General features: G+C 44.9%; 1 protein-coding gene across 6 annotated transcripts in view; it reads right to left on the bottom strand.

Moving 5' to 3' along the window:
- Window positions 1-3,196: 3,196 nt before the first annotated feature.
- SET (SET nuclear proto-oncogene) overlaps window positions 3,197-24,241 on the bottom strand; it is a 28,691-nt gene continuing 7,646 nt past the window's right edge. The window contains exons 1-11 of one of the 6 annotated variants that reach the window (XM_020874843.2): window positions 23,808-23,862; window positions 15,990-16,061; window positions 15,372-15,445; window positions 14,822-14,963; window positions 8,629-8,686; window positions 7,859-8,001; window positions 7,434-7,537; window positions 7,221-7,334; window positions 6,453-6,623; window positions 6,213-6,359; window positions 3,197-5,007 (exon numbers count right to left, since the gene is read on the bottom strand). In XM_020874843.2, coding sequence (XP_020730502.2) covers window positions 4,984-5,007; window positions 6,213-6,359; window positions 6,453-6,623; window positions 7,221-7,334; window positions 7,434-7,537; window positions 7,859-8,001; window positions 8,629-8,686; window positions 14,822-14,963; window positions 15,372-15,445; window positions 15,990-16,061; window positions 23,808-23,847 — 1,089 coding nt within the window. In that variant the 5' untranslated portion in view covers window positions 23,848-23,862 and the 3' untranslated portion in view covers window positions 3,197-4,983. Of the gene's footprint in view, window positions 5,008-6,212; window positions 6,360-6,452; window positions 6,624-7,220; window positions 7,335-7,433; window positions 7,538-7,858; window positions 8,002-8,628; window positions 8,687-9,109; window positions 9,138-9,734; window positions 9,790-10,109; window positions 10,581-14,821; window positions 14,964-15,371; window positions 15,446-15,989; window positions 16,062-23,807; window positions 23,870-24,241 lie in introns of those variants that run through there. The other 5 variants (XM_020874842.2, XM_070454258.1, XM_070454271.1 and 2 more) reach the window with 5 other exon arrangements.

The raw sequence follows: 24,241 nt of genomic DNA, 5'->3' as shown, positions 1-24,241 counted from the left end.
GGCCTCGGGGCAAGGCCTGTGAGGCCGGTCCGCTCCGGGACGGGTCAGCCTCGTCTTCCTCGGAACCCCGTCACGACCTGGCTCCCGCCCGAAGGAATCTCTCCTTCTCTCCCATGTCGTTGGTGTAAAATGGGCTAATATCATACCTGTCACCCCCTAAGAAGTCTTGGCTCTGTCTGTAGACACTGTTAAAATGTGTGCGTGGGAAAATAAAGCCTTACCCAAATGATACCAAATTAGGAATGAATCCAAAATCTCTCAGGACCTCCCCCCCACCCCCTCCATCATTTGACTAGACTGGAACTCTGGTTCAGCCAGTGCTAACCCTTTGCCCCAAAGGACTCATCTAAATAGAATATACATTTAAACCTTGAGGTGGAAAAAAAAACACCGTCTCAGGAAACTAGGTATTCTGGCAATGGCTTTCTAGGGGACCCTGGTTCTTTATTGCCCACTAGTCTAGGATTGTCTGGAGAAGGGAATGGCAACCCACTCCAGTATTCTTGCCTGGAAAAATCCCACGGACAGAGGAACCTGGCAAGCTACAGTCTGGAGGTGGTTTAATCGCTAAGCAGGGCTACAGTCTATGGGGTCACAAAGAGCCAAACAGCCAGACTGAGCAACCAACACTAGGGTTGTAGCTCTAATACTTTGGCCACCTGATGGGAGGAGCTGACTCACTGGTAAAGACTCCAATGCTGGGAAAGATTGGAGGGCAGCAGAGGATGAAATGGTTAGATAGTATTACTGACCAAATGGATTTAAGCAAGCTCCAGGAGATAGTGAAGGACAGGGAAGCATGGAGTGCTGCAGTCCATGGGGTCACAGGCAATCGGACACGACTGAGGGACTGAGTAACACAGGGTTGTTCAGCCAATCCCTGTCATCCTATGCTCACCAGCACCTTTTGCCATGACTTCACTGGAAGGAGCCTCCTCCACAGGGCCAGAAGTGAATAAGGGTCAAATATTGAAGGTGGCTTATTGCTGACTTTGAAGAGGTGCCCTCCAATGCTTTCATAGGAGAAACCATGTCAGTTCCTCTTTGACCAATTCCTTCACAGTGAATGGAAAGTGAGATGTGGCATAACATGGGCATCCTGGGATAGTCCTGCAATGGGAAATCAACCAAATTACAAACATATGCAAAAGCAACATGGTTCAGTGGGAGAAATGATGACTTCATAATCAGAGACAAGTGACACTTTTACATATATACAAACCAGAGCTGTTGAAGGCTAGACGAATATTTAACACCTAGTATGCTAGGAGGCACATGGTAGATTCTTTTAGGTGGGGTTTATTGAGGTGCCCTTAGCTGAATGTCGATGCTAAAAAATAACTGAGAGGTTACCATAGCACCTGAATTATGTAGAATTCAATGATTTTTCAAGTGTTTCATTGCTTTGTGGCCACTAAGGTAGAAAGGGGTTCCAAAGTAGAATACATCCACCTTTCCTAATGAACCCCAGGCTGGACAAACCTACAGCCCTTGGCTGATGGCTAAGTATAAAGAGATAGCTGCATCTTACCTAGATGTCTGATGGGTGACGATATTTCATAAAACCGTTCTTAGGAAAACTGAAGTTCACATTTAACATCCAGTGGATAGTGAACAGCCCAAAACAACTTTGGCTAATGAACTATTAAAGTTGTGTAACATCAACTTGAAAGGAACAGTCCCAACAGGCTACATAAGTGCACATCTACCCCTTTCTGTATCTTTTTCCTTCTGGATATGGCAGACATCACTCCACCTACATTTAGATTTACCTCCCTTAGATTTGCATCTGAGCATGCAATGTCACTAATCAAGTTGGCACACACCCTCCACTTCCTATTCTTCTCCTCACAAAACTGTAGTCCCTTTCCCCTCAAGAGTCATTAAAAATAAAACTTGTAAATCTCCATTAAATACAGCCACGCATACAAAATCTGACTTTTGCTATGGTGAGGGATACTTTTCAAAATAAGCTGTTGTCCTTTTAAACAACTGAAAATAATTTGCTATTTACTCATCTCCTGAAGAGTCTGTCTCAATCTTCACGAAATCCTGAACATTGTTTTTTTCCCCAAATAATTCCTCTTGCAATAACTAGGAAGGGTTTTATAGCAAAATCTAACAAAAAGGCAGAAAAACCAAATCTGTTTATGACCTCAAGTGAAACCATGTTATCAAACAGTAATGATAAAGATTACTAAATTAATTCAGAAACACAACTATACATTCATCCTAGGCCTGCAAACAGCTAACACATTTGTGAAGCAGGTCAGATATTAAAGCAGTTTGACATTTAGGCTAGGGTCACAAACTGCATTTCAGAGCCACTTGCTTGAAATCATAAGGACCTATCATGGCGGTCAGACCACCTCAACTGCAGAGAGTCCTTGAAATTTTTAATTGTAAAACACATAAGCTACTGTCCCCTATGTCCCAATTCATGTAGCTATTAAGCTCTCCTCATAAGCAGAATATGGCACAGCTTGGCAAGTAATGTCCCAGAGAAACTACTGTAACAAGCACTTTTTGTTTAGTTGTCGTTGTACCAAAGGAGCTTTGAGCCACTCACCTGGTAGTTTTCAAAACATAACTAAGGGCCTGCCCAAAAACTCTTCTTGCAGTTGGGAACAATGCAGACTACACTGTTTGCCCCTTCTGCCTTCTCAGTCTAGCACTCCATTAGGCATAAGGGAATCTAAAGGGTAGTCTCAGTAATCAGGAGGAAATTCCCTTTAAGGGGTCCCATCTTTTGAGCCCATCCCCAATTAACATAGTAGTTTCATTAAATAACCTAACAACACCAGCATACAAAAACCAGTTTTGGTTAAGATGTCACTTTGTGAAACATAAATCAGTTATTACTTCATGAATATTGTTTCAAGTGACCACTGTTTTCCTTTCTCTAGGGAAAAGCCCTTCACATGTTGAGACCTCAAAATCAAAGACTGAATACCCTCAGGAATTGACTACCTTTCAAATAACAGTTAATTTGTCCACAACTTCCAAACATACCTTTCCATGTAGATGTATGCACCTATGCTATACTTACTGAACTACCTGAAGGGGCAGTTCTCCCCATTTCCCAGTCACAATGAACACAAATAAAAACAAAGCAGAAAAACTAGCTTATCATCTAAATCCAAAAGTAAGTAGTAACATTTCTCTATGAAACAAGGAGAATGACCCCAGTCAAAAAAAATCTTTACGTTCCTTTATTGGAGTAAGATTCCTGACCGGTATACAGTGATGTATTTGCTACAGAGACCTGTGCAGAAATTACACACTATCCATCTAGACAGGTTTTTTGTTACACTTTGCCTACTGATGGAGTAGTTTCATTTATAAAGTTTTTATACATCAAAAAGCTTTGAATTTGACCCGGCTGTCCATTAATTCATCTCTGAAAGAGCTAAGTGGCATTCAATTTTAGCTACTATATTTTACAGCATTAAAAAGCTTATGCATTAGGTAGCTTCTCAAAATGTGATTTATGCACAATGGCATTTAGCAGATAGAGCAGTCCATCATCTCCTTCGGATTCACACAGACAGGTCTCACTGGAGAGCTATTTGCTAAAAAGCTGGTACTTTGAGATAAAAGTAATCCTAACCTGAGTTTCTTACCACCAACATGGACTTCTTACTCTGAAAGCCTGTCTTCTCAGCCACATCTTACAGTGCCAGTGAAGACATGCGAACAATTGCCCTGTGTTAACTCGGCAGAGGAGCACCAGGTCTGTCTGATGGTGGTGGCAGGCACTATTAATATCTAGGTAAATAAAAGCCCGTATTTTGAAGTAATGATTTGAGATACAAATCAAAGGTACAACACATTCAGAACCGAGTTTTCAGCGATCTGGTATCCCCAGTGACGTGATTTTCAGAATTTTCAGAAACTGATGGCAAATTGTACCCATGATGGGGTCCCAGCTATGGAGACATTAATACATTGATTCAAATCCCTTTACTCAATCAACATAGCCCTGAGGTCATCCTGCAAAGTGCGTATCAAAAAATATGAAGATAGGGTGACAAAAAGTTTGACAGTAACATTACACAAGTCAAACTTGGAAAGTCTTATTAAGTTTATCTGAGAGAAAAGCATCAAATCCTTTGTGTACACATTTAGTTTTATTGTAACAAAGCAACTTGTACACTTTTAACGTTTAAAACTGAGCATCATCTTTCCTTTCCAGTGAAACAAAAAGAAAAATTTAAAAATAAACAGGAACAAAATTACAATAGAGAATGTCAATTGCAAATAAGATCCTACAGGTTCTGCTGATTCTCCCATCGAGTGGCAGGGCTCAAGTCATCATTAGGAGAGAATTTTATTTTAAAAGTGTCATCTTAAACTGCAAGGATGTCCGTTAAACATCACAATTAAACATGCCAAAGGAGAAGCCATGTTGTCAAAATGCCCACTTAACCCACCCAACATCTCAAACCCACCCTTTGCTGACCTTCTATAACCCCATTTTTTTAAGTTTTTTTTTTCTTTTTTTAAACAAGAAAAAGTAGACAGATACATGTTGGTAAATGCTAACTGTCCATATTCACATAGAGACACAGTGTAATCTCTGAGCCCAATATACAGAGAAAGGAGGAAAAAAGCTAGAATTCTATGCACTACTACACAGGGGCCTAGCACCCTCCAGCTTCCAGCAGAGCTAAGGGAGCAGAAGGTTTTTCTTTTTTTCCCACAGAGCATGGTGGTGTTGATTCCATAGTTTTTGTTGAGACAGGAAGGGATAAAAATGAATTTGAAACAGAAAGGGGTAGAGATTCTTTTCCCACTGAATTCTGCTCAAGATATTTCCCCCCTCCCCAAATAAGTTGTGAACCATGGTATAAAGGAGAAAAGAGACCTCAAAAACAGGGCGACTGAGCACAAGAGGAGGAAAAAAAAAAAAAAAAAAAAGACTGCAACTTGCTCCCAGGGACTGGAGAAAATTAAAAAAGGTTGGAATCCATCAGTGTTCCATTAGTCATCTTCTCCTTCATCTTCCTGTAAGAAAAAAAAGCAGGCAGTTAATCTTTAGGATTAATTCTAAGGTCAGTCCCCAATATTCATATGGACGATGATGGACCCCACAGAACATGACGACATGCCAGGGGAAATGAATTTTATGAACCTCCATAGTGGTCCCTTGGTATGTGTGAGGGATGGTTCAAAACCTCCTCCACATATAAAAATCCTCAGGGGAACCTCCCTAGTAGTTCAGTGGTTAAGACTCCATGTTTCCACTGCAAGAAGCACAGGTTCAGTCCATGGCTAGGGAGCTCAGATCCCACATACAGCTCATCGAAGCCGATACAAATTTTCAAAACAAAACACAACACAACCCTCTGAATGCTCAAGTCCTTTAAACAAAAGGGCATAGTACTTTCATGCAACCTACTCACATTCTCCTATGTATTTAAATTATCCCAGATTAGTTGTAGTATTACACTGTAAATAGTTGTGAATACAACATAAATAGTTGTCAACACTCAGCAAATTCAAGTTCTGCTTTTTGGAACTTTCAACAATTAAAAGAACGTCAGCTGTTGGTTGAATCTGAAGAACGGGAACCAATAGATACAATCCATATGAAGGGCCAACTATACACCAGTCAACTACTTTTTTCCCCCTCAGGCCACATAGCTCACAGGATCTCAGTTTCTTGACCAGGGATCAAACCTGCACCCTAGCAGTGAAAGTGCTGAATCCTACCCGCTGGACCAGAGAATTTCCCAGTCTGCATCCCAATCTGATTTTTGAAAGACCTAGTGATGTTTCAGATGTATTAACTTCCAGCACTGACCAAATCAGACGTCTTTCAGACCAAGTAATCAAGCCAAACCTAATCTATCTCAATCTGACTCGAAAAATTTTATAATGGCTTGTCCAAAACATGCCTATTTTTGTTATTTGGGAGATTTGTCAGAATTTGGGCAGTTGTAATGTCCACAGTGCTTTCACTGAGTACTGGTCAGGGAATGACATAACTGACTAGTCATAAAAACTAACCACAAAAGTAGAACTAATTAAATCAGTGATACAATAAACTTATCAAAATTTCCTTCAATCCTGGACAAGACAACCTATCCTTTTTACACATCTCCCCACAACTAGTTGAATCAGTTTCACTACACAATATATGTAATCTCCAAAGTAACACGGTGAATTCTTTGAAGATTATCTGTTTGGATTTAACCAAATCTTTTTACCTCTCCTTCCTCCCCCTCATCATCATCTTCATCTTCTTCACCTTCATCCTCATCCCCTTCTTCATCAATATCTTCCAATCCTTCCTCCTCTTCATCATCATCGTCATCCTCTTCTCCTTCCCCTTCCTCATCATCCATGTCAGGAACCTAGGGAAAAACCAAAACCAAAGGTTACCTTAAGAACTCACTTTCAAACAAATGAAACAAGTACAACCTTAAATAAAAACATTCTCAACTCACCAAGTAGTACTGTAACGGATTTGGCCAAATATCATCTTTGATGACCTCTCCTAATTCATCTGCACCTGCATCAGAATGATCAGTAAACCAGGTGAAGAAGCTTTCTGGTTCCTCATGCTGTCTCTTCCTGCTGGCTTTATTCTGTGTTTGACTTGATCGTTTCGTCAAATCCTAAATGAAGATGGAAGAACTTATGATACACAGGCTCTCTATACCTCGTCTCTACAACTTAAATACGGTTTTAACCCAAAAGCAGAGCAAAATCTGGACAGTATATGATCTACACTATTGTTCTTATATGAAATTATAAAAAGTACAGTTAATAAAGAGAAGAAACCTTAGGATTCTAAGTCTGCAAAGAATGCTGTCAAATTTGTAGGCCAACCTTTTCTTGAAAGTTACTGTCTAGATTTGGCTTTTTAATACATATAAAATTAGTTCTACTTCAACAACCAGTATCTTTTTTTTTTTAACAACCAGTATCTTGAGACAGTATAATGTAAAATATTTATGTTTACTATTTAAATGCAGACAGAAATAGGTTTTGGGAAACAAAGCCACAATGTAAAATTCAAAATGATTTAAGTCCATGTCTACAAAAACTTGCTTCATTAACTTGTAAGACCATAAGCTACTGTACTTGGCTTTAACACAGATCTTTTTATTTTAAGGATCTGCATTTAACACATCACCAAACCATCAAGTATTAGTTAAATGGTTCAACTAAATCAAACTCTACAAAATATTAATGCACAAGTCCTCAAATACCTTTCCAGATTTCCATTTGATTTCAGTGGACTTTGAAGATGGGTCACCACTCTCATTCAGATGAAATTCTTTGGAGAGAATTTTATTTTCGAAGTAAGGGTTTTCATCAAAATACTACAATAAACAATAAGAGAATCAGAGTCAATACAAATATCCCTTCTAAGCAAAGCTCAAGTTAATTTCCATAGTGACAAATGAGTTACAGATACTTACAAAATCTATTCTGTAACCTGATTTAATGTCTTCAAATTCTGTCACTTCAACTCTTGTCAAATAATGCAGCGCCTCTTCATCCTCCTCCCCAAGCAGTGCAGACACTAGACCCACATGGAGACCAAGTGATTATACAACTCAGCAATCCCTTTTAAGATTGCCCAAATTTGGTTTCATAAATCCACTATCAATTGAATAACCAAATGGCTCAGAGTCGGAGCTACCATCATCTTTTATCAAATAATTAAACACAACCCCACATTAGCATATTATCTCTTATAAATAGAAGGCATTAATTGCAAGCCTCTCCCTCTTTCAAACTCTGCAGGTAACCAACATGTAGGATCGAGCCCTCAACCAAGATCCCTCCCCTTTACAACAAGTGGACATCCCATATCCTTCAATAATGCCCTGCCATCACATACCTTGTGGATGGTTAACAAATGTTGTTACCCAAAAATTGGGGATTTTGGCGATCAATTCTGACCTCTTCTGAAAAAATGGTTGGCGGAGTTTGTTATATTTCTGTTCTACTTTCAAAATCTCCTCACTGGCTTGTTCATTAAGTCTGAGGCAAATGAAAAGACACGTTGACCAATGATGGTACTTAACAAATACAAAAATGGCTGAGATTTAAATTATTGACTCTTGTTAGCTTTAGAACAATGCAAAGTACCTATTTGTAATAACCAAATCACATTTTTGCAGCCGAAGACTCAACTGAAAATTGAGATGGCAATCTAAACTGCTTTGCCAACAGGCACTCAGTAACTGACAGTTCTTAAAGTACCAAAACAGCATTTTGGTAACATTTTATACTTTATCTACTCCATTACTAGGCTAACCTCAATTGTTTCCCTCAAGAAGAAAAAGCTGCCAATCAAGTAACAAAGTTATTAGGCAAGTCAGAGCAACACTAATGCCATAATACTATACTATCAGAAGTCCACACTGCAACAATTCCTCCCCTTATGAAAGTAATCCCAATCTTTATACAAGGTCAATGTACTTTCATTAGCAACTTTTTGGTGACCTACAAATACATCACAGAAAAAATAACACTGAATCCTAATATTTCCAAGGTATAGTCACCTCCACTTAGCCAGTAGATACAAATTTACCTAACCATAGTTTCAATGATTACCAAAACATACTCAGGTCAGAAAACTTCAAAGTAAACTGAGAAAAACTTTACCTGTCTATTTCATTTTGTACTTCATCAATATGTTCAATTGCTTCTTGCTGTTCTTTTTCTGCCAAAAAAAAAAAAAAAGGTGCATGAAGAAGACTCAATACTAAATTTGAAGATAAGTTTAACTAGTTTTCCTTCCTGATGTTAACAGTCTGTGACGTGAGTTATATCAATAAAGCTCTTTAAAAAAAACCTGCCTACTACTACTACAAGGCATGCTCTCCACGTGTTCATGCGTGCAGTTGACAAACTACTTTTCAATTAGAAGAGTGCTCACAAATCATGCTGTTAAAACTACGAAAGAGTAGCTAGAATACGGAAACCCACAACAATATCAAAAATTAGGACACCACCATCTCCAGGTTGGAAGCACCTTTTATAATATTGAAAATACTGCTCAGTATCGATTACTGTTAAGACATCAGACATGCCGACAAGACGCGGAAGGCCTTAAAACTCCAACACTGTAAACACTCCAGTTTACCTTCCAACCCCATTTTCAGGCGGGCTGCTCTCAGAGGCAGCCCCACACGGCTTTGGAGCACACTTACAACGAGCAAGCATGCAGTCAGAAACTGAGCCAAAGAGCCGAGAGGAGGAAAGTGGGGGGTGGGGGGTGAGCTAAGGGAAATGTGCCCTTTTGTCGGGTGAAGACTGCAAAACCTACAAAGCTAAGTGGGCGTGAAGGGGCCGGATCGCGCGGTTCATTTCCGGCAACCAGCCCCGGTTGGTGTAGCCCCCCTGCCGAGAAAAGCCTTTATGGACAAGGCCAGGAGGTTTTGCCAGCGAGCCATTGTAAAGACCCTCCTCCGACACCCCAGGGCCGCCGCGCCGGGTTTCTCAGCGCGCTGCCGCCACGGGGTTGGCTACCCCACGTGGGGGCCGGCCCGAGCATCCTCCGAGCTGCCCCGGGGCCGCGGCGGCGCCGCCGGCCGCGTGCTTCCACGCGCCCCCACCCCGCCCCAGCTCGAGGCCGAGGGCCGCGCCGGGGCCGGCCTCCGGGTTGGGGGTGCGGGGGGCGCCGCCCGAGGGGCCGGGCGCGGAGGAGCCGGCAGGGTGGGGGGGATAGCCGCGCGAAGGCCCGGCCGCGGGGCCGCGTCCGGCCGCACCATGTGGCGGCGGCGGCGGCTGATGGGAGCGAGGCATCATGGCGGAGCACAATAAAGAGAGGCTTCTCGGGAGGGAGGGAGGGGGAGGAGAGCGAGGGAGGGGGGGGAGAGGAAGGGGGGGTCTCCTCCGCCCGCGCCGAGCAGGCCGCAGCGCCCCCGCCTCGCAGCGCCGTTCGCCGCCGCGGCGCCACCCGGCCCCGGGCCTCGCGCGCACAAAAAAAAAAAAAAAAGGCGCCGAGGCGCGCGCCGGCCCGTCCTCCCGGCGGGGGCCCCCCACCCCCAGCCCCGCGCGCCCCGGGCCCCGCCGGCGGCCTGCGGCCGGGCGGACGGCGAAGATGGCGGCGCGGGCCGGCCCCCGCCTCGCCTGCTCCTCACCTGAGGTCTCGTCGGCCCCGTCGTGGTTGGAGTTGAGCTCCTTTTTACTGACTTTGGCCGCCGGCGCCGACATGGTGCTGCTCCGCGGTCGGGGGGGGAGCGGGGAGGGGGAGAGAAGGGAAGGCGAAGGGGGGGGCGGGCAGCGGCTTCCCCTCACGCCACACGCGCGGGCGCCCGCTCGGTCCGGCCGCCTCCTCCCGGCGCTCTTTCGCTCGCTCGCTGTCCCTCCCCCTGGGCTCGCGCGCGCTGCCCTCGCGGCCTGACGACGAGGGAGGGGCTGTGGTGGGGGGCGGGCGGCGTGCCGGGCCCCGGCCCGGGCTCCTGCTTACGGAGGAGAGGCAGCGGCGGCGGCGGGCGGGCGGGCAAGCGGCTAGGCTCCCTCACTCACGCTCCGCGCTCCAGCTCGCTGCTCGATCTCCCCGAGCCGCCTCCTCCTCCACCTCCTCCTCACGGCGAGGGGCCGGCGGCAGGGCGCAGGCGCGCCAGGGCTCGCGCGCATGCCCCGCCCCCGGCCGAAGAGGCTCGCGCCGCCTCGTCATTGGCTGAGGGCGCCGGGACCCAGGCGGGGCGGAGCGGCGGCGAGGAGACACAGGGCTTGGCGAAGAGGCGGGAGAAAGGAACGCCGCGACGTACGGGGCCCGGCCCCCCGGCGCTGCGCTCCCCTCCCCCGCTTTCCCCTTCTCCAGCCCGACCCGGGACATTTGCGCGCTACGGGCGCGCGGCGGCCCGAGGGGCGGGGCCTCGCCGGGCTGCGCACAGGCTCCCGGGCGGGTGCCGTCGCGTGGTGGCTGAAGAGGCTTCCCTCCTCCGCCGGGGGTACGCGGGGAGAGGGGTGCCCGCAGACACCCCCACCAAAAGGGCAGGCCTCGGAGTACGCTGGCTTCAGAATATCGGGCCCAGAAATATATCCGCCCTGGGTTCACTAGGGCGCCCCTCTTCGCGGGTGAAGCAAGGCGGCACCTCCATCCTATTTACGAGACGGGGAAGCTGCCTTCGGACTCAGGCTTGCCATTGGGGTAAAGCCCGAAGCTGCCCAGTCCACAGGGCACAGGGCCTTTTCCTGGTTCTTAGTCTCAGCTCTGCCCAGCAGGCTGTGTACACCTGGGCAAGTCGTTTGCCCTCTATGAATAACCTATTTCTGCTAGAAAATTATAAACTTCACAGAAGACTAACAAAGTGGAAGTCCTCTGAAGGCATGGAGGGGCCACATTCATCTGTGGATCCTTTTGGCCCAATTCAGTACGTAATTCACAGAGCTTACAAGAAACCAAACAGAGCGCTACGCGCAAATCCCAGGTAACTGCGCCCGCGTGGCACTGAGGCCAAACAACTGGAAGATGGGGTCGAAAGTGTTCATTTTAAATTTAATTTCACTGTGTCAGAGAGGATCAACAAGGCCTGCTTTAGAGGCCAGGTCCTGAAACACGAAGGCCAAGGCACTTATATTTCAACTATGTGCTTTCCAAGTAATGTACATAAACTACTCAAGGCTCTACTCTGTCCAGCAGGGCAGACATGGCCAAGACATGGACCGCAGAAGGCCTGAAATATCTTTGGGTATTTGTAACCAAAACCAGGGGTTGAATTTTTTGCCTCCCAGGAGTCATATTTTACTATCAGCTCTTAAAGCTCAAGCAGTGTCTTTAATGTTCAAGCTCATCCATTGGTGGGTGACGGATAAATGTTAAATGGCGACAGTCCACGGGTAGAGAAAACAGACATCTTCTTGGGACTTTCCCCAAAACCCAGAAATTAATCTTTCTCCTCCAAACCCTATTATTCTCAATTAGCTCAATCCATACCTGTCCCAGTTGGAGGCTTTTTAAGGGAAAAATTAGTAGCACCAATAAGAAGCTGGGAAACTTTGACAGGCAGCTGCCAGAAGAGAAAAAAAACACACCAAAAAACCCTGATTGTAGCATTGGCTGACTTCAGTGGTGTATAAATACTCTCAGCAAGGCAAATTTCCTGCTACCACTTTGATGCCACTGAATAGAACTGGAAAGAATACCAGGCTCCAGTGCACTGCTGAAGTATGTAGCATGGGCCACAGACTGTAATAAGTATATGCATTTGCTTCTTTTTTAACCCTCACGAAGTACAAGATAGGTATTAATATCCTCATTTCAAGGATGAACTCAACTTTTTTGATACATATGGCAGAACCGAGGCTAATGAAGAACAAAACCCCTGCCCTAAGGACAGAGTTTTTGACAAACTACAGTAAGAGGTGGGCTTTCCCAGGTGGCTCAGTGGTAAAGAATCTACCTGCCAAGCAGGAGATGTGGGTTTGATCCCTGGGTCAGGAAGATTTCCTGAGGAAGGAAATGGCAGCCCACTCCAGTATTCTTGCCTGGGAAATCCAATGAACTGAGGAGCCTGGTGGGCTAGAGTCCAAGGGGTTGTGAAGATCTGGACACAACTAAGCATGTGCTTGCACGTGCGTGTGCACACAAACACCTACAAACAAAACAATGCTTACCCTAAGTCAGTGTTATGACTCTTCTAATCTATGTTATTTTCTTTAAATGCAGATCACTATCAACTAAAATGATTTCATAACACTCAAGTGGGATGAAAAGATCTGAAAAACACTGTGCTAAAGGTTACTGCTTCCATACTCTAAGCCTGCTCTCACTGCTTGGTACCAGTGACCCAGAGCATCTCCTGAGTACCAGATCTACAGGTGTTTGTCCTGTATGGGCAGTGGCTCCAGGGAGCCTTCCAAACCTTTCTGATTAGGCAATGGGCTTTCAAGGTTTCCATCCCAGCCCTTAGGACCATCCTGTTCCTGACCTTTCCCACAGCACTCCTCAAGATGAATTCAAAGAGCACACACTAGGAAGTAGAAGAGAAAGAGAAAGCAAAAAAGGGCAAGAGTTTCAGTAAACAAGGGAGTGGCATGGACACACCAAGAGATAATTCCCCCACTGTGAATTATTCTCCGTGGTCTCGCGGCCTCCAACATTAGGAGCTCTGCGTACTCTCCTTGGCCTCTCACCTCACTCTCAGAATTCTCTCCTCTCCTTCCCAGCTTTCTTTGAAGGAGGAGAACCCCACAATTTAAAGATTGGAACAGTGCAATGCTGGCATTCCCTACAAGCAGCAGTGTCCCAGGATGAACCACCTTGGAGGAACTATGGTTACACCTTGCCATCCCTTCTGGTCCTGTTAATTCTCCCAAGAAGCTAAACAGAAGGCGACCAGAAGGACTCATCCACATTTTGCTGCTCACAAGTGGGAAGGAATTTACTATCCGTCTCAAGAGCACTGATTATGAGCCAATTGCTGTTTTGTGTTTCACTTCCACTTCAGCCTCACAGCAAGCCTAACATACTGTCAAGTCCATTTTACAGAAGAGGAAAGGAGCACGGGTTATGTTGCTTGCCCAACAAGGTCACACAGCTGGACGCAGCCAGGCCGCAAGCCCTGGCCATCCAGCTTGACCACGTCGGGGTATAATCAGCTGGGCAGGAGGTCTTTGCATCTCATTTGGAAGGGGATTAACAGAGACTCCTTAAACTTAAACTTGCCACATCACCCAACAAACCCACAGGAGTTCTGCACTCATTATCCAGTGCTCCTTCCACAAGCAAAGCTGGACCTCAGTCAGGTCAGAAAATTAGGAAGATTCCCTGGCTCCGAGTCCCTCCCCTCTGCCCTGGGCCAGCCTGCTGTCACTTCCTGGGGCAGTGCTTTCCTGCCTCCTAGGACCTATCCAAACCCACCCCCACTCCCCAACCCCGCCCCCGGAACGCTCCACCACACCCCCAACCGATCAGGGAGGCCTCATCACCAGAACAATGCACTTTGTGCTCCACTCCAAGCCGTGTATCTGCAAAACACAGCCCTCACCTCCAAGTTAAGGGTTAATGCGGGGGTGGGGCAGACCAAGAAACCAACAATTACAATGTAAAGGCCAGACTGGAGACTCGGGGTGCTGCAGGGCCAGATGGGGGCTCCTGATAGGGGTCACCTGGCAGCTGTGGCTCAAAGGAGAATAGCCCCCAAAGTAACTTTTCAGCAGGAAACTGCAGGAGAAGGAATGCACAGGTGGGGAGACGGGAGTGAGCCAGGTAGAGGACTGTGGGTTTTCCAGGCCCCAAGGTGAGAGGAGCCCCAAGAGGTGAACAGGGTAAAGGTGCTGAGAGCCTGAACCAGAAGAGGTCCTCAGAGACCAGGTGGGCAGCGCCCCGGAAGTCTTAGTCCATACCTCGAGGGCAATAGGAAGGCCTGGGAGTCACGTGATCAGCTTTGCAGTGGCTGGAAGGGAGGAGGAGGAAGCCGGAAGCAACATGAGGTAGAGGTAGCAGTAATCCCGGCCAGAGTTTTGGGCTGGCGGCCACAGCAGGAAAGAGAGGTGGATTGGATCTGATAGCCGTGAAGGAGAGGAGGGGTCACCTACATTTCCACCAGCCTCAGGCTGGCTGCTGGTCCCTTTTAACTAAGAAACAAAAGGAAAGAGTTTGCGGGCTGGAATATAGGTGTGGGGTTACTGCCAGGACTGAACTCACATGCGCTCCAGGCCTCCCACTTTTCACCCCTTCTGGTTCTTTCTAAACGTAAACCTAACCCATGTGCCCCTTGCTGAAAACCCTTCAGGGGAGTTTGCAGTCACAACTCAAAAGGTTTGAGGGGTGGGGTAAAATCACCTAGAAGTCAATCCTTGCAAATCCCTTAAATCTCCAGTAAAATGTGGCGCTGGAACATACCTTCCTTCGGCAAATTTGAAGAAGCAGATGCCTCGTCTGGCCTGGAGGCAGGCGTCGGCCTGGCTTTCTTCAGTTTCTTCGCTTGGGATGGAAGAGAAGACTGGTGTTTGGGGGCCATGCTGGGGAAAAAAAGCCAAGAACCCTCCCAGGAGAAGAAAGAGGAACTGTGAGCTCAGAGAACTGAAGCAGTCCCAGGTGACAGAGGTTTAAATATGCTGGGAATGTGCCTGGAGGGGATATTTACAATGGGACACACCCCACTCCCACCCACCCTCCAATCAAAATCAACTTCTTTTCCTTGCTCTTTACTCTCTAAGAGCTTTCTCGGCCTTGGGTGGGCAAGATGTTTTCTTTGGGCAGGGGGCAGTTCTTTTCTTTCTAGGATCCTCTTGGTCTCTTGAAACCCTAGTGACCCATCCCCCAGTCCTTTCTCAAATCTTCTCTGGAGGCAGCCCTGCCATCATTGAGAACCTGGACCTCATTGAGAACTTGGACCTGTCCTCTTTTTTTACTCTGGCCTCCGGATGATTTCAACGTGCTGTTGCCTCACCTCAGCCTGTAACATTCTTCGGTCTCTCCACTCCCACCGCCATGTCTGGCTAACTACCTCCCAGGTAGTTAGATCTAAGCTTCAAGGAATAAATGAATGTTAAAGGAATCCAGTCAAAAATTACAAAGGAAGAGCAAAAGCAGTTATCCTTGAGGCAACTGAGCGCAACCATTCATTCTTTCACATACGATTAGAAGATTAAGAAGAACCTGTTGGGACTTCCCTGGTGGTCCAGTGGCTAACACTCCATGCTCCCAATGCAGGGGGCCCAGGTTCAATCCCTGGTCAGGAAACTAGCTCCCACAGGCCTCAACTAAGGGTTGGCATGTCACAATTAATGATCCTGAGTGCCACAATTAAGACCCAGCACAGTCAAATCAATAGATTAACTAGGGAAAAAAAAAAAAGTTAAAAGAACCTGTAGAAGACATCTTGTTTGGGGTTCCCCAAACCCAATGCCTTTCAGAGCTTGTCAGGTAATAACTGAGTAAGGAAGCAACTGGAATTCATAGCAGTTAAAGAAAGGTAGGTTGATAAAACCACTCTGGAAAACCATGTGCAGCTCTACCAACGCAGAGCAGTTGTACAGCTGGCTGCATGCCCAACAGAAATGCATACCTGTGTGCACCAATATGCACGACAAATGTGCGCAAGAATGTCCATTGCCGCGAGATTCATGACAGTCAAGATCTGGAAAAGATACAGGTGTCTACCTACAGCCAATAAATAGGTTGTGAGATAAGTACAATGGAATGTGACAAAACTATGAAAGCAAATGAACTACAGCTACATCCATAATGAGAATGCAGCCCGCAGACAGAATGTTGAGTGAAAGGCACAAGGCACAAAATAGGACAGGCTGTGTGATTCCACGCAGAAAAATGGGTGAAATTGATCTATGCTATTAGAAGCTCGAATGTGGTTACCATCGTCCTGGGGAGGGACATTGTCTGAAGTGGGCGTTTAGGGCCTTATGGAGTCCTTCCTGGAGATCCAGTTTCTGGATCCGGGGTTTGCTACACCAGTGTGCATGGTTTGTGAACCCCAAGCTACCATATCTTTGATTCTTCTCAAGAGCAGGCAGAGATACACATTTTTATATGAAATCTCTATTCTTTTTGTTTTGTTTGTTCAACCTGTAAGTCATGTCTGCCTCTTCTTGACTCCATGGACTGCAGCACACCAGGCTTCCCTGCCTTTCATTATCTCCTGGAGTTTGGCCAAACTCATGTCCCTTGAGTTGGTGATACCATCCAACCATCTCAACCTCTAATTAAACTTTTTTTTTTAGTTAAACTTTTTAAAACATACTTTGTGGCACTCCTTGGTGGTCCAGTGGCTAAGATTCTGCCTTCCCAATGCAGGGGGTCCAGGTTCAATCCTTAATCAGGGAGCTAGATCCCACGTGCCACAACTGAGACTCGGCACAGCCAAATAAATATATATTTTAAAAAAAAACACTTTGTGAGCCAAATAAAGCCTGTTATCAGGCCACTTGCAGCCTACGAGCCATGAGTTTCCAACCTGAGATAGTGCAAATTTTTTTCTTTTTTTCACCAATTAATTACCCTTTTAACAAATCAAAATAAATCAGTGATGTCAATACTGATAAAAAGCTGAGCTGTTTTCTGGTGGAAGACTGCACACCACCATCACCATCACCATCTCTTGCTCACCTTCTCTGACAGCTTCTTGGGAATTTGGGGCTTCTAAGTAAGACATTTTGGAAGTCTCAAGTGTGTTGGTTTCGCAGGTGGGCATACTGAGACCCGAGAGAAGAGATTTACTTAAGGTCATGGGTGGAATAACTGAATGATGGTGAAAACCACAGTTCTGGGGTCACTTTCTTGGAGGGATACACTTTCTAATCAACCTAAGTGTCAGTGTCCACACCTGTAAAATGAGTGATAATAATACTAGCCTCTTTGTTTTAGGATTTTCAATATAAGGAGAGTCAGTCATTTTTTTCCCCTGTTTTTACCAAAGAAAGTGTCCTAAAAAAAAAAACTGTGGAAAACAAAAACTCTCTTTTGATGAAACTGGGAGTCAGCTAACCCCCAAGCCACAGAATAGGTGGCTAGATGGTCAGAGCAGTGGAGAAGGAGCAGGATGTGTGCAAGAAGAGAGGACAGACACCCTAGCTGCAGATTTCTGGAAGTATCAGCAAAGGACAGTTCTGGAAGTTGAGGAGCAAACCCTAAATCCCTTGCTTGTAGCAGCCAGAGGGTGTGTACTTAGGATTCTGCACTGGCTCAGTTTTTAGAAACAAAGAACAAAGGGGTCAACTAGGAGTAGCAAAAGGAGCTTCTTGAGACCCATATAGACGTCAGCTATCTTGAGGTTCCTTTTTTTTTTTTTTAAGCCTCCAATCTGAGATCCAAAAGTTTAAAAACACCTTACCTGAAAGATGGCCCCTTAAATAGATACCAGCCCCTTTGGAGGGCAATCTAACCATCAGAGTAACTATTAAAAGTGCAGACGTACATACCCTTGACCCAGAAATTCTCCTAGGTATTTATCTTATAGGTAAATGAGACGGCACTTGTGTCGGCAATTCATTGCAACATCATAAAAGTGAAAGATTGGAAACAACCTAATAACTTCGTTTGGCCTCAGGGAACCAAAAGGGGTGACCCATACAGTGGAGTGAGCTGCAACTGTGGAATTAAGCGGGGAATCAGAGCCAGGTGGTGAAGTGAAATAAGCAAAGTCCTACCAAGTAGGTAGTATGTTACCATTCGGGTAAAAGGGAGGGTAGGAAAAAAAATACACATTCACTTATTTGCCTGTATACCTGTAATAGCTCTTAAAGGACTCCTGTGACCGTGATAACTCGGTCATCCCTGGGGAGGGAACTGGGTGGTGAGAAATGAAAGGACAGGGATACAGGGAGATGTTTCACTCTTCACCCTGTTGTACATTTTGAACCTTCTGTATCTATGTTGTTTAGTCACTAAGTCGTGTCTGACTCTTTTGCCATCCCATAAACTATAGCCTGCCAGGCTCCTCTGTCCATGGGATTTCCCAGGCAAGAATACTGGAGTGGGTTGGCATTTCCTTCTCCAGGAGAATCTCCTGGATGGAACCCACATCTCATGAATTGGCAGGCGGATTCTTTACCACTGAGCCACCAGGGAAACCTCTATGTATGTATCACATTAAAGCAAAACAAAAGATTATCTGAGCTCTGGTACTTGGAGTCATTTAAATCATCTAAGTACAGCACCTACTCAGTACTTGTCAGTTTAGATTCAAACAGGCAAGACCCCACCTTTCCTTTCCTCAGCAGCTTCCAAAACTTGAACTTCCTGGATTCCCAGAGGTATTACTAGGCAACTTGTAACTCTGCTCCAGAACTGGCTGCAGAAAAGGTGGCAAGGCAAAGGCCTCCCTCCGCCCCACCCAAAAGTTGACAGGATCATGATGTTCCGTATCCCTGAGGCCAGGCTGCCTCTGGGAACCAGAATTTTCCAAAACAACCCTAATACCCATACCTGTATGAGAGGATTTCAATATCATTATTCTTTTAAACCCTCCTATCAACCTTCTAGGACAGTATTATGTCCTTGTTTTATAGATCAAACCAAATGAAAAATTGACACTCAAAGAATCTTGTCCAAAAATCAAAGGAACAGGGGGTTAGAAGAGTCAGGATTCAAACAAGTATCTTTCTGGATTTTCTTGATGGTCCAGTGGTTAAGACTCTGCGCTTGCAATGCAGGGTGCACAGACTGGTCAGAAAACTAAGATCATGCCTTTTGGCATGGGAACAATAATAATAAACAAACAAATCAGTGTCTTGGGCTTCCCTGGTGGCTCAGTGGTAAAGAATCCACCTGCCAATGGGGGAGATGAAGGTTTGATCCCTGGGTCAGGAAGATCCCCTGGAGAAGGGAATGGTAACCCATTATAGTATTCTTGCCTGGGAGATCCCATGGACAGAGGAGCCTGGCTACAGTCCAGGGGGTCGAAAAGAGTTGGACATGACTTAGCAAGTGAACAACAACATTCTTACACCATCGAATGGTCTTGCCATCACTGTGAAAACAAAACAAAACAAAAAACCAATGTCTTTCTGATTCCTCTGCATCAATGATGGCCTTAATATGATGCAAATGGGTTACCACCCAGAGCACGATTGCCAGGTGAGCCCAGAACACACCAAGGGTTGTCTGTGGTAGAACCCCAGGCAACCATCTCTGGTCATTTCCTGCTAGATTTCCTATCATACTACACAAAGGAGACACAGGGATTAAGGCAGTATTTTGTTTTAAATGAGTGCCAGGGCCTGAAGGTCATTTGATACCTCCTTCATTGCCTTCTCACTGTGCTCTGGCTCCTTGAAAGTGAAAGTGAAGTCGCTCAGTCGTGTCCGATTCTTTGCAACCCCATGGACTGTAGTCTACCAGGCTCCTCTCTCCATGGGATAAGAATACTGGAGTGGGTTGCCATTTCCTTCTCCAGGGGATCTTCCCGACTCAGGGATCAAACCCGGGTCTCCTGCACTGCAGGCAGACGCTTTAACCTCTGAGCCACCGGGGAAGCCCTGGGCTCTCCTTAGTACTTATTAAAAAGTTCATAGTAGGGAACGCCCTGGTGGCCCAATGGTTAGGATTCAGTACTTTCACTCCCAGGGGCCAGGTGGGGGGCAGGGGTGGGGCTGGCTTTGATCCTGGCTCAGGGAACTAAGGTCTTATGTTGTGTGGCCAAAATAGAAAAAGTTAACAATAGTATTTGTATTAAAACTTAGAAAATTAAGAGGACTTCCCTGGTGGTCTGTGAGTCTGTTTTGTTAATAAGTTCATTTGTGTTGTATTTCATTTTATTTATATTTAATTAATTAATTGACTTCACTGTGTGATTTACTGGATATTAGTTTCCCAACCAGGGAGTTTGTGCCGCCACACTCTCTGGGGCCCCCCAGCAATAGAAATGCTGAGTTCTAACCACTGGGACCTCCAGGGAATTCCCTGTGTTGTACTTTAGAGTCCATATATAAGTGATTTCATATGATATTTGTCTTTCTCTTTCTGACTCACTTCACTTTAGTATGGTAATCTCTAGGTCCATCCAGCTTGTTGCAAATGGCACTATTTCATTCTTTTTTTTAATGGCTGGGTAGTATTTCATTGTATATATATATATACCACATCTTTATTCATCTACTGATGGACATTTAGGTTGCTTCCATGTCTTGGCTATCATAAATAGTGCTGCTGTGAACATAGCTGTGCATACATCTTTTCGAATTACAATTTTAGTCAATATATACTGATTTAGTCTTTTTATGAGAAAGCTACAGTTAAGAGTGATGGCAAATGTAAGAACAGATGGGACATAAGCCATCTCTCACTGAGTAACTGAGGTTCATAAGGTTTAATTTTACCCAAATAACTGTTTACATATCACTTTTGTTTTCACTAGAACTGGTGCTACAGTTCATAATGTTGACAAAACAAATACTGGAATTTACATATTTACAAGAAACTTTGCTTACATGGAACCGTATTCATTCATTCATTCAGTCAATATTTATTGAATGTCTAATATATGCCAGGCAGCAATGATTATGAAAAGTGCTATGAACAAATACAGATAATAAGGTCAGGCCTTTCTAATGAGCTGGCATTTGGGGAAAGACCTCAAAGAAGTGAGTAAGCAGCCTTTGTGACCTTCAGGGAAAGAGCATTCTAGACAGAGAAACGAAAAAGACTAAGTCCTAAGGCAGGAACTTGCAGGAGAAGCAAGGAGATCGGGTCATTGAAACTGGGTACATGATGGCTGCTGACCTCAGATAGTATTAGAGGCTCTGGTCTTGTAGGACTTGTGGGTAGTAATAACGTCTCTGTTTTCTATATTGAGCATACAAAACTCACAGCTGATTAAGACATGCCTGTGTCCTGAATGAGATCTAGTTCATATCAAAAACTATTAACAGATATGAACATAGTTCTATAGGACTAGAGAAAATAAAGCAAACAAATCTACTGGCAGAAATCAGAGAAGGTGAGATGTAAGCTGGATCAGTAATAATTGATTGGATGGTATGGGATTTCTTTTCAGGATGATGTCTTAAAATTAGTTGTGTTAATTGCACAATTCTGTGAATATACTAAAAATTACTGAACCGTACATTTTAAACAACCGACATATGGTATGTGAAGGAAAGAAAGAAAAATTGCTCAGTCGTGTCTGACTCTTTGCAACCCCATGGATTTTCCAGACAAGAGTACTGGAGTGGGTTGCCATTTCCTTCTCTAGGGAATCGGAGTGGGTTGCCATTTCCTTCTCTAGGGAATCTTCCCGACCCAGGGATCGAACCCAGGTCTCCCACATTGCAGACAGACACTTTACTGTCTGAGCCACCAGGAAAGCCTATGGTATGTGAAGTATATCTCAATAAAATTGTTGGAGTTAAAAAAAAAAAGATGAGTTCCAAGTAGAATGGATGTACTTTCAGGTCTTCATTGCTGCGCACAGGCTTTCTCTAGTTGTGAGCGGGGGCTGCTCTCTAGCGGCAGTGCACCAGCTTCTCTTTTCAGTGGCTTCTCTTGTTGCAAGGCATAAGCTTCAGTAGTTGCAGCTCACCAGCTTTATAGCATGGGCTCAGTAGTTGTGGCCCATGGGCTTTCTTGCCCCATGGCTTGTGGGATCATCCCAGCCAAGGGATCAAACTCATATCCCCTGCATTGACAGGAAGATTCTTAACCGCTGGACCACCAAGGAAGTCTAGATGTACATTTTAGATAAAGAGAAGCTTTGGTTTGGGGACAGTATTTGCAAGGAATCTTTTCTTTAAAAGATGAGAATTCCCTTGCCTGAGACTTTGAAAACTGCAAGGAATTTACAGCTCAGCCTTTTGAGGAATGGATATTATATGTGGTCAGGCACTAAGTTAGGCCTTATAGTTGCACAAATGAAAAGGATATAGTTCCATCATTCAAATCTCATAGACTAGGGACTTCCCCTGTGGTCAAGTGGCTAAGACTCTGTGCTCCCAATGCAGGGGACCCGGGTTTGATCCTTGGTCGGGGAGCTAGATCCCACATGTTGCAACTAAAGAGTTCACATGCCGCAACTAAGACCTGGTGAAAGTAAAAGTCGCTCAGTCGTGTCCGACTCTTTGCGACCCCATGGACTATGCAGTCCATGGAATTTTCCAGACCAGAATACTGGAGTGGGTAGCAGTTCCCTCCTCCAGGAGATCTTCCCAACCCAGGGATCGAACCCAGGTCTCCTGCATTGAGGGCAGATTCTTTCCCAGCTGAGCCACCAGGGAAGCCCAAGAATACTGGAGTGGGGAGCCTATCCCTTCTCCAAGGGATCTTCCCGATCCAGGAATCAAACCGGGGTCTCTTGCATACAACCAAGTAAATAAATATTTTAAAAAACCCAAAACTCATAGACTAGTGGAGTGCATGTATTCAAAAGGATTTGAGGGCACACTGTTTACTGAGCAATTTAGGTAGTCTACTCCGTTCTGAAATATAGCAATACTTTGACATACATTAAACATATACTTAAGTCTGTTTTTGGACTTGCTGTTCAGTAAATTGATACCTATCCTTATCCCAGGGCTTCGCAGGTGGCACTAGCGGTAAAGATTCCACCTGCCAATGCAGGAGACATAAGAGACGTGGGTTTGATCCCTGGGTCGGAAAAATCCTCTGGAGAAGGGCATGGCAAACCACTCCAGTATTCTTTACTGGAGAATCCCATGGACAGAGAAGCCTGGCAGGCTATAGTCCATGGGATCACAGAATCGGACATGACTGAAGTGACTTAGCAAGTATGCATGCTGTGATTATCCCAGTATCAATTCCATATTCTGTTATTATTTTATTTTCTCTCTCTTTTTTTAATAGTTTCATTTAGGTGTAATTTATATGCCATATACTTCCCTCATTGTAAGCATATGATTCAATGATTGTTGGTAAATTCACAAAGCTGTGTAAATATTACCACAATCTGATTTTAGAACATTTCCATCACCCCAAAAAGAAACCTCATGCCATTCTCGCCCCCAGCCCCAGGCAACCACTTTGTGTCTCTATAAATTTGCCTTTTCTGGGCATTTCATAAAAATAAATATGTCTGACTTTACTTTATATCTTAATATGTGGTAAAACTGGCTTCTTTCATTTTGCTTCAATTTTTGGAAATTTTGAGGGCATTCTCATGGGTTTATTCTTTTAAATGAACTGGAACAAAAGTCGTGTTCACAACCCATTTTATATATCAAAAAAAGATCAACCTTTTAAATCCTAATTTAATCATTTATTTTTGTCTCTGAATAACTCTGGACTCTCAAAATCAAATCCGTCTTCAAGGGACAGAGGATATTTTTGTTTTTGAGGGCCAACAAACTAAAAAGATTGTTCCAGAAGAAACTGTTATCACACAGAATTAAACTCTAGCCCCAGAATAAATACATACCTGATAACCTGACAAGGTAACTGATTGAAGGGCACTTCATGTATTGAGTTCTGGTTTGCTTTCTAAAAACAAAACAAATCTATATACTCAGCTGCACGACAAATCACTCTATTTCTGAACCGCAGCTGTTTGTTTGTAATCTGTATGATGCAGACTGTAACATTTGGAATGGTGACTATCCACTTGCTTTACTTCCAGTCTCCCTCTGTAGGGTCACACCAGCCCCAAAACACAAAAAGCATGCTCAGAACCAGGTACTTTAATTACAGCTACCTTTTATTAAGCTCTTGGAGGTGCCAGATGCCCTGAAGCCTCACGATAACCAGTTGTGGCCAGTATTGTAATCATCCCACGTTATGTGTATGCAGTGAAGTGAAATGAAAGTCACTCAACCGTGTCCGACTCTTTGCAACCCCGTGGACTATACAGTCCAT

This window comes from Odocoileus virginianus, chromosome 2, assembly GCF_023699985.2.
Source record: "Odocoileus virginianus isolate 20LAN1187 ecotype Illinois chromosome 2, Ovbor_1.2, whole genome shotgun sequence".
Classification (NCBI taxonomy): Eukaryota; Metazoa; Chordata; class Mammalia; order Artiodactyla; family Cervidae; genus Odocoileus; species Odocoileus virginianus.
This window is presented reverse-complemented; position numbering and strand designations above follow the sequence as displayed.